This window comes from Grampus griseus, assembly GCF_964374135.1.
Source record: "Grampus griseus genome assembly, chromosome: 6".
Classification (NCBI taxonomy): domain Eukaryota; kingdom Metazoa; phylum Chordata; class Mammalia; order Artiodactyla; family Delphinidae; genus Grampus; species Grampus griseus.
In genome coordinates, this window is record NC_139000.1 from 98,804,240 (window position 1) to 98,816,971 (window position 12,732).

The following is a 12,732-nucleotide window of genomic DNA, read 5'->3' on the forward strand; positions in this document are numbered from 1 at the left end:
TCTCAGGGGAATTTACTTGGACTCTGAAGGTTTGGGGTGTTTTGGGGTTTTTTTAACTCAGATTCTTAATTTGCTCAGAATCAAATACTTTTTTTTTTTTTTTTTGCGGTACGTGGGCCTCTCACTGTTGTGGCCTCTCCCGTTGCGGAGCACAGGCTCCGGATGCGCAGGCTCAGCGGCCATGGCTCACGGGCCCAGCCGCTCCGCGGCATGTGGGATCTTCCCGGACCGGGGCACGAACCCGCGTCCCCTGCATCGGCAGGCGGACTCTCAACCACTGCACCACCAGGGAAGCCCTATAGTCATTTTTTTTTAATTCTACTTCGTTTGACTATTCATAATATTTATACATTTTGCTACAGGAATATTGTATTGGACATGCCACAGCCCAGGGAGGGTTCGTATTACATGGTAGAAGCATCATAGTGCCTCCCTAAAATCTGAAGATTTCTGAATTCCAAAACACATGTGGTCACAATGGCCTCACACAAGGGACAGGTTACTTGTAGTCACAAAGTTTACTTAGTCAGGAACAAACAAGAGGCTGAGAACCAAGAGCTTTTAGGGGTGAGAAGCATAGGACTGAGAGGATCATGGCAGACAAATGTTAAGCAACTGGGAATTGGAAGACTGGACACCAATGGGCAGAGCATACCTACAGGAGACTGATGCTAGGTTGAGACACCTTCCTTCCTTGGTAAAAAGTGGGGTTGGGATCTGGGCCTCTACAACAGTACGGGGTGGATAAATGGAGAAGGAGAACTGCTGCGACAGAGAAATCAGTAGGCATATTTTAAGAGAGCGCCTTCCTTCTTCCCTTGGGAGTAGAGATGGACTGGAAGATCCCCTGGAGGATACAGGTCTGGTCCAGCAGCAGTTGGACCAGCTGTCTACAATCGGGCGCTGTGAATATGAGAAGACGTGTGCACTCCTCGTGCAGTTGTTTGACCAGTCTGCCCAGTCCTATCAGGAGCTGCTCCAGAGTGCCAGCGCCAGCCCCATGGACATTGCAGTGCAGGAGGGTGAGTGGACAGTGGACTGGGCCTGGCAGAAGGTGCTGTCAGCACGCTTTCGCTCGTTGCTACCTCTCTTTCACCCTTCCCCCCAGAATTCTTCCATCATCAGTTAGCTCCATACACACAAAAGAATATTTGATAATAAATGCCACAGGGAACTAGGGAGGAGCACCTGAAATCATACCTGCAGCGGGTATGTTTAACTTTAAGAAAGTACTGCACTGTAAAAATAACGACCCTGTCTGATAGGGGAGCCTTGGTCATCTAATGAATTTCGCCCTTGGCATCACCCTTACCAGAGCAGAGGAGTAGCTATTCTCTGGAAGAAAAGTTAAACTTTATGACTTTTTCAGTTTCTTGAGATTAAGGAAGCTCATAGTAAGAAATGAACCTCACAGTGTGGAATTTCTTCATGAAATGATCACTGGTGGTGACACTAATGGGTCTTCTTCCTGTTGCAGGAAGGCTGACGTGGCTGGTTTATATCATTGGTGCAGTGATTGGTGGCCGGGTCTCTTTTGCCAGCACTGATGAGCAAGATGCTATGGACGGTGAGCTTGTCTGTCGGTAAGTGCTCCCATGGAGGCTTCCTATTTCACTGCTATGACCCTCCCACCCCCTTTTGGGTCGTGAGACCAGGGAACTTGACATGCTTCTGTTAGTGCATTTCTCCCCATTTATAGAATATAAATATAATCTAAGCTGATTGACCATGAAGAACTGTTACAAGTTCAAATTCAAACCTTTTATTAAGTACAGCAACAACCATGCCTGCAGTCCTTACTAAAAAACCATCTGCAGTAATTCAGCAAAGGAAATGATGGATATAGAATTAAGCATATTGGATACAGAGTGGAGAGTAGCTTTTAGTTCTGTTTAAGTGCAGCACCTCAGAGTTAATGAAATGTGGACTGCTTTTGCCTTACCAGAGTAAGTCTAATAGGAAGCTGTGGGTCTTCAACTATCCCCAAAAATGGAATTACAGAATTTCTACAGCCTTTCAAATCTCTTGACCATACACTTTCCCTCATACAGGATCTCAAGTTACTTCGTGTCTGTGATTCTAATCTTACTAAAAACCTGTAAATGAGCATTTAGTGATTTCTGAAACTTTACTTAACATAGAAATAAAAAGGCAGGACTTTTTAATAGCCTGCAGAGGTTCTCAAACCTTTTCTTCAGGACTCTTTACCTTCTTAAAAAGTATGGAGGCCCTCAAAGAGCTTCTGTTTATGTAAGCTATATCTATCGATACTTATTGTATTAGAAAGTAAAACTGAGAAGTTTTTAAAATATTTATGAATTTGTTTAAAAATAACAATAAGCCCATTTCATGTCAACATATGTTTTTTCGTTGTTGTTTTATTTTTTGTTGTTGTTGTTTGTTTTGTGTGTGTGTGTTACGCGGGCCTCTCACTGTTGTGGCCTCTCCCGTTGCGGAGCACAGGCTCTGGACGCGCAGGCTCAGCGGCCATGGCTCACGGGCCCAGCCGCTCCACGGCATGTGGGATCTTCCTGGACCGGGGCACGAACCCACGTCCCCTGCATCGGCAGGCAGACTCTCAACCACTCTGCCACCAGGGAAGCCCCATAATGTTGTTTTTAATAACTATTTTTTCAGAAGAAGTGAATGAGAAAACTGGCTTTGTTTTAATGTCTGGCATAGTAGAAGTCAGCTGGATTCTCCTTTCTGCTTCTGCATTCAGTCTGTTGTGATATCACATGTCTTACAGCCTCTGGAAAACCTCACTGCAGCCCTCATGTGAGAATGCGAGTGAAAGGGCAAATAATGTTTTAGTATCTTTATGAAAGTGGTTTTGTTACCTTGCAGAGAACTGCTACCCTGAAGGGTTCTAAACTTTCAGATGCTCTCCTTAGAGATAAACACATTTTAACATGATGCCTTAGAATTTATTGGTCCCCAGACATTTCAATCCATAATTTTTATTCTTATTCTGAAAATCCCCATTGGTCTCTTTCCACCCCCACTTTATCTGTCAGATGCCTATCTGCCCTTAGGTGCCTTAATCCTGACTAAAGTCTCCACGGCATATCACACTGGCATTTTTTGAAGAGTTGATCAAAGATTTAATAAAGATGAAATCCAATACCTTTCTGATTCTGTAGCCTGCTGTGATACTGTGTGTCATAATATAGATTGAGTTTAGACAGTGTCTCATATACTGGTTCTCAACTTGAGTGTTCCAACACGATGAATGAGTCCAATTCACTCATGATGTCACAAATAGTTTGTTACCTATTTTCACTATCAAAATGCCAAGTGACTCACTTGTAATCGCATCATTCTTATTCATCCCAGCATTCCAGTATGCTTTCTTTTGAGGGGATGGGTGCAGGGAAGAGGGATGAAGTCACAGGTAGCATATCTGCTCTTGGTCCCTGGAAGTGTCACCTGCCTGTGAACATCGTCCTTCATGTGTCTCCTTTCCTTTTATGGCTCCATGAGAAAAAAGATTGAGAGCCACTGGTATTTAGTCCAATTGACCTCATTTTATAAATGAGGAAGTGGGGCTCAGAAAATAAATTGCTTTACCCAGGGTCTCACAGAAGTTTCAAGGATGACCATAACCCTGGTACTAGTGTTTTTTCCACTATTTTTAAGCAATTATGAGTTCTGCCTCCATCTACAGTCTCGGGCGACTGGAAGTTTTAAACATGTAACCGGTCCTTCATACTCCTCGGCTGAGGTTCCTGTAGGTCAGAAATGGAGAATTTTGTTCCCTCAGTGGAGCTTAGAGCTTGCAGAGAATGCCTTTCCAATAGGATGGGTGAGGAGAGGGGACGTGTGCCTACTTCAGGGGAGGTTGGTTTTCTGCAGTGACCAGGATATCCTGCTGTTGAGAGAATCATTGCTCTTCCACCTCTAGGGTGCTCCAGCTGATGAACCTAACAGACTCTCGCTTGGCTCAGGCGGGTAACGAGAAACTAGAATTGGCCATGCTGAGCTTTTTTGAACAGTTTCGTAAGATCTACATTGGGGACCAGGTGCAGAAATCCTCTAAGGTAACAGACTCTCAGTTGGCTCCATTTAGTTCTCACTTCTGGTTGTGGCATTTCTGATTAAGAGAAATGACAGAGAGCAGTTTAGATACAATCTCCAGATTTCATGTATCAGGATAAACCAAATAGCTCCTCTCGGCCTGTAGAATTTGGGGAGACTCATCAAAAAATTGGGTCCATTTTTCTAGTACTTCATGTGCTTAATAAATGACCAGTCAAAACATCTGTTGGTCTCCCCCAAATTGGCAATTCTCAGTCTCTGTACATGAGTTGATGTTCAGAACAACAAAAGGTTTTGACAGTCTTTTTGTAATTTCAGGGTTGAAGATAACTCAGCATCTATCCAGTATTTAGTAATACTTAGAAACTAGCTCATTCCTTCAGTAAAGACTTCCCCAGCATTGTTGTCCAGTTTCTTCTTATATCTTAGGCTCCTGAATGAGGACAAAACAATACTGGGATACGATTTTTCTAATCCATATTTTCTGGTTACTTTCTCTTCCCTAAACACACCACCAGCTGTACCGCCGACTCTCAGAAGTTCTGGGCTTGAATGATGAGACCATGGTCCTAAGCGTCTTCATAGGAAAAATGTAAGTGTTTTGGCTTGCCATCAGCAAGAGTCCCTTGCAATCCTGTTGCAACTGTAAAATGTGATCTTGGCATTGTGCTGCCAGTGCCTTGGTATTCCGGCATTGATCGTTTGCGTCAGAAAATTGTGCATTTGAGTGTGTGACAAGCTGTGCTTAGAGATATGGCCCGGCCCCAGAGCATTCCAGGCTTGTACAGGCAAGGATTTCATTTTGTTCACACAGAATCTCATCTACAGCCTCTGGAATCACGGGTGAAGCCCTGCCATGGCATTAGCAAAACAGACCTTCCTCCCCAGCGATTGGTGCTCAGCTCCTCACCAGATCACCCTGCTGCCAGGATGCCCAGAGTGGGCTTTCACTTTCTGGCACTGATTTCCACTAGGTGTGCCCCCAGGAGCAGAGCCCCACTCTAAAACAAGGCTTACTCCTCTCAAGAAGCATAACACCCTTCGAGAGTCTTGAATCTCCAAAATCTAGTGCTATTGTTTGGATTGTCATCAAAGTTGGAGCTCCTGATTGGCCCTTTTTTATTTTTTGTTTGTTTGTTTGTTTTTTAAGTTATGCCCCTTTGTTTACATTTCCCCCTTTTTAGGAGCTCAATTTATCAAAGCACACATTAGGAGCCAAATAAATATATTACCCAGGGCTTGTGCAATGTGACGTTTTGCCTCCTTCCAACCATCCCAATCCTAAACACTCGTATCCATGAGCTGGTTAATCATTTAAGATGAAAAAAGCAAAGGGGGTCTAAAGGACTCTGCCAGCCAAGAACCCAGAAGCAAGGGCTACTAGAATTCTGCAGCTGACAGTGGATGGTGCAGGTGCAGAATTGCATACGTCTGCATGTTATCACTGCCGCAGAAATCTCTTACCCTTGCTGCAGAAATCAGCCCTGGAGTGCCCCAGAATTCCAAGGGCCTGGGTATGGGCCAGTGTAGCTTTGGAACCAAGTAGTGAAGATTATCTGAAGGATAATTTTTCTAGTCAACCAAATGTAAGTACGGAGATTTTATACCCATTTTTTGTGGTTGTGATGTCTGTGAAGTGGTGATGCAGATGTGTGGTGACTCTTGATGGATGATTTTCTTCTTCTCCCAACTCTCAAAGATACCAGGCACATCAAAAGTGTCTCCTGCTTTTTTTTTCTTTTTGTCCTCCAGCATCACCAACCTGAAGTACTGGGGCCGTTGTGAACCAATCACCTCCAAGACACTACAGCTTCTCAATGACCTCTCCATTGGATATCCTTTTCTAAGCTGGCTTCTGGGCGAAACAGGAACTGTGGAGTGCCACAGTCTTAGAGATCATGGCCTCCTCCATTTCTCTTTTAATTTAGCTGTATGTGTACTTAAGTATCTTCCATTCTCATAGGAACCAAAGACAATACCCAAACAGAATCCAGGAATAATTCCAGACCCTAAAAAATGAGCCAACCGACAAGCTAATAGTCTACCACAGATTAATTCCTGTCTATCTCTAAGATCCAGAAATACCCAACAGGTCTGTCTGATAGGTACACACTCTTTGTAAACAAGGTTTTAGCATAGGTGGCAGCAAAGTCCATCTGAATTTTTCTATCAGCTTATAGGTAGAAGCTGCCTGATTACAAACTTTGCAATAAAAGTAGCCACTACACTTCCTCTTGACTTGGACTCAGTCTGCTGTAAAGGTTGAATTGCTCTAAGACAGCCTTTCACAACCAGGGGTCTGCAAGAGAAGTAAACCCTATAAAAATGATCTGAGTGACTTTTTTCTCAGTTCTCCCAAAGATCGTACATAGCTAGTCTCATTCTAAATGCATAGGAGAGAGGTTAATTCACCACACAGTGGATGCCTGACGTGGGCTTTAGGGCTTAATTCTCTCTTAGAAGCCCCATTGAGAAAAGCTACTCTAGGATATCATGATTCTTGGGGGAAACTGCTGAGTTTTATCTCTTTTCTTACAGATAGGACTTTGGTATGGGTATTCTCTCACTAATCAGTTAAATTCTGCTTAAAAGAGAACACCTGTTTTTCCCATTTGGCAGTGCCATACTCAAATGGTTAAGAAAAATAAGATAGCTGGGTATGGAATTCATAGTACTCTAACCTAGAAAGTGCGCATCCTGCATTAAAGATTCTTAGTTTGCATCACACTTTCCTTGACCCTCTTCCTTTGTCTTTACATACAGTAGTGTAAGGAAACTGGTGAAGCTGAGTGCGGTACAGTTCATGCTGAACAATCACACGGTGAGTGGTTGAGCCCCTCGTCCTGGTTCTGCTCTCCAGCCACACACACACTCTCTCAGCAAACAAGGGAGATGTTTAAGTTGAGCTCCTCGGCGCTGCTGCCGCCAAAGGCTGTGCCCTGACTCCTGTCACACTGCCAGGTTACACTTACTGTCGTGAGAGCTGCTGTTTGGGATCCAGATAACCTGAGTTATGGTGAAGTCACCGACTGTTACTCATATGGAGATAAGTTAGTTGTAGGTAACAATAACAATAGTTTTTTTTAAAAAATTTTAATACCCCTTACACCCTTAAGGAATGATAATAGAGCCATTAGCTTGAAAGGGCTCAGTAATTCTGAAATTACTGGCTTGCATTCTACCTCTGACCCATGTTTTTATCTTTTTAACTTGTTTTCTTTTTTTCAATAGAGCGAGCACTTTTCATTTTTGGGTATTAACAATCAGTCCAACCTGACAGACATGCGGTGTCGAACTACCTTCTACACAGCACTTGGGCGTCTCCTCATGGTGGATTTAGGTACTGCAATAAGTCCTAGAGGCTCATGAAGTAATCTGGCATGGTTCTAAATTTTCACTTGAGGCTAGAAAACTAGATGTGGGGGAGGTCTTTTTTGTTGTTTCAACAGTAACAAAACTAGCTGAAATGACAGTCTGATTTCACCAAGAACAGATCATGCTATCATGGTCCCTGTAACTGGAAGAGAAAAACAGTATGAGTCTGAAGTTTTCATTTGATGTGCAGTGGTTCTAAAATTCTATTCATAATTCTCATCTATAAAATAAGGGAATTGAGAATTCCTAAATGCATCTTGTTAGCCAGATAATCCTCTCCTCCCACACTGAGGTGCAACCCACCTGAGCCGGCCAGCACTCCTCAGTACCCACTTCACTGGCACATGTGAACCAGGAGAGCTTAAGCACCTTTCTGGCTCTGGTTGTGATATTAGCAGTTTGGGCTCAACTTATAAACTGAAGCTTAATAGTATCATAATTTTTTAGCTATTTAAATTTAATCCTACTAAAATTACATTATAAAACCTTCTATATTTACGAAAGATTACTTAAAAAAACAAAAAGAAAGGTATAAAAAGAAGGGCCTCTCCACAAGCGCCTGAATGAAGTTCAAGTCTCATCTAGTTCTCATACCCCAGCCTCAGTCCTTTCTCAACTGACTATAGTTCTCAATTAAGGAAACATAAGCAACATAGTACGTTGTACACATCAGAATCTCCGATATTGAATCTCAGTATTGAAAAAATTGGGGCATCCCCGGACTAGATGATTTCTGCCGTGACGATTTTTCTAGTTTAAAAATTATTTCTATACATACATTTTATTCTGAAATTGCTACTAGTACCTATTGGGATTATCAAGGGACCCCCTCTGAATTATCCTTGGGTCTGCTCATCTGTCATACCATCTTATTTTCCATGCATACACAGCCTTGCATTTTTTTCTGTTGGGGTCACACCCCGGCTTGTTTTCCTTGCAGGAGAGGATGAAGATCAGTATGAGCAGTTCATGCTGCCGCTCACAGCAGCGTTTGAGGCTGTGGCCCAGATGTTTAGTACTAATAGTTTCAACGAGCAAGAGGCAAAGGTGAGTCCTTCACCCACTGATTGATCAGCTTCTGGTTGAGGGCAGTCCCTGAGAGAGACTTGATTGGGTAGCACTGCAGAAAATGGTGCTTATCCATAAATTTTCCACTAATTTAGCTTTTTACTCAATCTCTTGGACTCCAAGGATTTTGAAATAGAAGAACCAGTGTAAGTTTATAAACTCTATTTTTATGTTAAAGTGTGTTCTTAAAACAGCCCTTAGGATTTTTTATCTAAGTTTTTAAATGTATTAGCATCAAGTTATTTTATATGTTTTCTCATTGCCTTTTTAATCTCTGTTGTATATTTAGTTATGCCCCCTTTTCATTTTCAATACTGCTTATTAGTGCTTTCTCTCTTTTTTCTAGACGTCTTGCCAGAGATTTGTTACTTTTTGCTTTGTTTTAGCTCCATTTTATCTGTGTTTTGTATTTCATTCATTTCTACTCTTTATCTTCATACTTTTTCCTTGGTGTTATTCTGTGGTTGTAACTTCTTAACTTTTCAGCCCTTCTTTCCTAATGTAATCATTTAAAACTATAAATATCCCTCTAGGTATATTATTCCACAAGTACTTTTTGGTTTTGGTTTTGGTTTTTTTAATTGGCATAAAACTTACTGTCTTAGCCATTTTTAAGTGAATGGTTTAGTAGCATTAAGTATATTCATATTGTTGTGGAACAGGTCTCCAGAATCCACAAGTTTTGGTAGGTAACATTTTCCATTAGCATTCAGTTCTCTGTATTTTCTAATTTCCATTAAGATTTCTTCTTTGACCCACGAGTCATTTAGAAGGGTTTGTGAATTTCCATACAAATGGAATTTTAAAGTTACCTTTAGTTATTGATTTCTGGCTGTCAGAATGGTCATTTCTTGGTTTTTTGCTTTCCTCATCTTTTTACTTCATGCACACCTGCTCTCTTTACCTATAGATCTCTGTACCAAAACCAGAAAACACTAGACTATTAATATTTGTAGGACTTTTTTGCAGTGTTCATAATGACACTGATACTGAATTTTAGACCCACCAAATAGCTCAGGGGTATTGCCCCCCAAAATGCCAGACTTTACCTGACATTCTAAAATTCTCCTTTTTCATCTTTAGAAAGCCTCTTAGTTTTCTCTCTCCAGATTAGCAGGGAAGTCAGAGAGCAACACCATTTGCCCAACTCGCTTCTCTTTACTTCAGCGTTCTGGGGTCTGAGATGGGTACCATTCAAAGCTAAGGTTAATGTGGAACAGATCAATAACAGGATAGAGTATCAACCACTGTCAAGGATAAATGAGGGATATCAGTGAATATCAGCCCTTTCCCCCATCAAAAAACAAGTAAAATTAATGAAAGAACCACCTTGGCCATGAACTACAACCATCACCATATCTCTGTCGTGCCTCATATAACAAGTCTTTTAGATTGCCCATGTCTTAGACTTAAAATTGAGCTTATGGTATCTGTTCAGGAATAGAACTGTTTGCTTAAAGCAGACTGTTAGCAGAAGTGCAGACATTTTTGATAAATGAGTCAGGATACCCAACTGTGCCTACTGACGACTGTTAGCTTTTGAAAGGGCTTTTATTGCTGTTCAGAGCCCACTAGTAAAAGTTCTACTGAGAAAGAGAGCACTGGATTTGGAGTCTTGGTGTTGTAAGTCCTAATCCTGGCCCTCTTGCCACCTGCCAGCACAACTATGGGCAAATTATTTGACCTCATTAGGTCTCACTCTTTTTCTGTAAAAGTATAGTATTAGTACTTCTATAGGTCCAAGATCCGGCACATCAGTCTAATTTCCAGACACCCCAACCAAAGGGCAGATACCTGTAGACTCTTGTCTTGCTTCTGGCGGAGTCTACATTTGCATTCCTGTGGCACTGGCACCTTTGTAATTAGATGTGGACCAGACCTTTAGGAATATGCCTCTTCTCCCTCTTCTTGTATGTACTTTTTTGCCTTTTTTTCCCCTTATTCTTCTTGAATAAGCTTTTTTGCTTTTCTACTTTTTACATATGATTTGTCACATTAATGTCTTAAAATTTTATCAGCCTCTATTTTTGCCATGATGGGCCAGGAACCATCCCTTTCTCTTGGAATAAAAAGCTTCCAAAATCAATTTTCCAAGTGAAGAGATTCCATTCTAGTATGGAAGAGATCGATTGAGAATATTTGGGAAGGAGTATTTGTTGAATGATGGGAGGAAGAATTTGATTACGGATATGTGAAATCCCCATCAGGTGGTTACAGGTTTGGTTTTTCTTGTATCTTAACATATTTTTGCCTTCTACTACAGCGAACTCTAGTTGGCCTAGTAAGAGACCTGAGAGGGATAGCTTTCGCCTTCAATGCCAAGACCAGCTTCATGATGCTGTTTGAATGGATGTATCCTAACTCAAACTAGGAGCGTACCACAGCAAGCCTTGACTGGAGTGTGAATGGGTGATGAAGTCATCAGGGAAGGTGGGGGGAAGGAGTTGTGAGGCAAAAGAAGGTGAAGAGTTACCCAGAAGGCCTGCCATATGTCTTGTAAGCTGTCATTCCACAGTGGTCCAATAATATGATGCCGCCTGCTTTGGTCACTGAGATTGGGAAATGAGTGAGGTGGCTTCTCAGTTTCTCTTTTGGGTCCCAGTTATACACATGCCTGTGGAATTGTTGCATGGGAATTTTGCTACACTTAGAAAAGAGAGACATTACAGTCTACTAAAAAAGACGGCTGTACTAGGAATTAGAATGTCTGACCTTACTAACTTCATAACCTTGAACAAATCACTTCAAATCTAAGTGCCTCTGTCTCTCGGATAGTTAGGTAAAGGAACTAGCTGCTTCCCTGTCACATTACAGAAGTGGTAAGAGGACAGAACAATATGAAATACATTGTGCTCCTCAGAAGAAAGGCATTATGTAAATTACAATGTGTCATTAGATGCCTATTACAAGTTAAAGGACACACATCGCTTTAGCACCTTCTGGTTAGAAAGACTCTTAAGATTAGCAAGGAAGAGACGGGAAATTAGAGAACTACAATTTGGTAGACTGTGCTTGACCAGTGCTGAGAAATTATTGTAAGTTCTGTACCTTTCTGGATTCAGAATTCTTCCTTAGCTTTTCATTTACAGCTACCCATCCTACATGCCAATTCTCCAGCGGGCAATTGAGCTATGGTACCATGATCCAGCCTGTACCACACCTGTGCTCAAGCTAATGGCTGAATTGGTTCATAATAGGTAAGCAGGGAGATTTTCAAAGGGTACAGCTGCCCTTTTATCTGAGCGATCCCTAAGATAATTTGCTTTATCTAGTGTTTTCAGCAGATTGTGGAAGATATTAAGATTCACTGCTGTCAAAATTTGAAAACCTCTAAAAGATTATAGTGTATGTTTTTATTTGTTTGAAAGAAGGGTGTCCCCAACCACACAATGCCATAGCTGCATGCAGGAAATAAGTCACTTTAAAAAGAGTCTCAAGGGGCCTCCCTGGTGGCGCAGTGGTTGAGAGTCTGCCTGCTGATGCAGGGGACACGGGTTCATGCCCTGGTCCGGGAAGATCCCACATGCCGCAGAGCGGCTGGGCCCGTGAGCCATGGCCGCTGAGCCTGCGCATCCGGAGCCTGTGCTCCGCAACGGGAGAGGCCGCAACAGTGAGAGGCCCGTGTACCGCAAAAAAAAAAAAAAAAAAAAGTCTCAAGATAGCCACTCTTAAGAGAAGTGAATTTGGCAACCAAAATTCTGATTTCCCTGCCCACATGTATAAAAGTTAACATTTAGCGATGATGCCACGTCCATCACATTCTATAGTTCACATTTCATAGAGACTATTGAGAGGGATGCAGACATGTTAGAACACTCAACACTCTTTCTGCAGAAAGGGATTTGTTAGGCAGATTACAGCTGGATTGGTAAAGATTTATCTTAAAAGTGAGAAAGATTTCCAAAATACCACATTCTAGATTTGCCCAGCAACTTAGGGATGGAAAGGAAAGAAAACTCTAGCACCTTGACTTCACTAGGATTTCAGGTCTGTATCTGCCTCTTAAGGCACCCTGAGAATTAATAATTTTTAAAACTGTCTTAGTGAAGAAGTGGGTAATATTCATAGAAGCTATAGCCTCCCATGAGGCTTATAGTTAAGACTTGTTCATTTATACAATAGACATTTAAGAACATCTACTCTTTGCCACTTAGGCACTTTCATCTCGATTGTGCCAGACAAAACCTCTGCCCACTTAGATGTGCATTCTGGGGGGACGACAGTAAAAACAAAGTGTGGAAGATAATTTCA

The 12,732-nt window shown here is 41.9% G+C and overlaps 1 protein-coding gene across 3 annotated transcripts in view; it reads left to right on the plus strand.

Moving 5' to 3' along the window:
• The window catches only part of XPO7 (exportin 7), an 86,068-nt gene that overhangs the window by 64,424 nt on the left and 8,912 nt on the right, over nt 1-12,732 (plus strand). For all 3 annotated transcript variants that reach the window (XM_082655736.1, XM_082655738.1, XM_082655737.1), the window contains exons 12-21: nt 829-1,022; nt 1,478-1,583; nt 3,905-4,040; nt 4,557-4,630; nt 5,791-5,871; nt 6,796-6,859; nt 7,270-7,378; nt 8,354-8,460; nt 10,745-10,833; nt 11,571-11,678. In XM_082655736.1, coding sequence (XP_082511862.1) covers nt 829-1,022; nt 1,478-1,583; nt 3,905-4,040; nt 4,557-4,630; nt 5,791-5,871; nt 6,796-6,859; nt 7,270-7,378; nt 8,354-8,460; nt 10,745-10,833; nt 11,571-11,678 — 1,068 coding nt within the window. The remainder of the gene's footprint in view (nt 1-828; nt 1,023-1,477; nt 1,584-3,904; nt 4,041-4,556; nt 4,631-5,790; nt 5,872-6,795; nt 6,860-7,269; nt 7,379-8,353; nt 8,461-10,744; nt 10,834-11,570; nt 11,679-12,732) is intronic.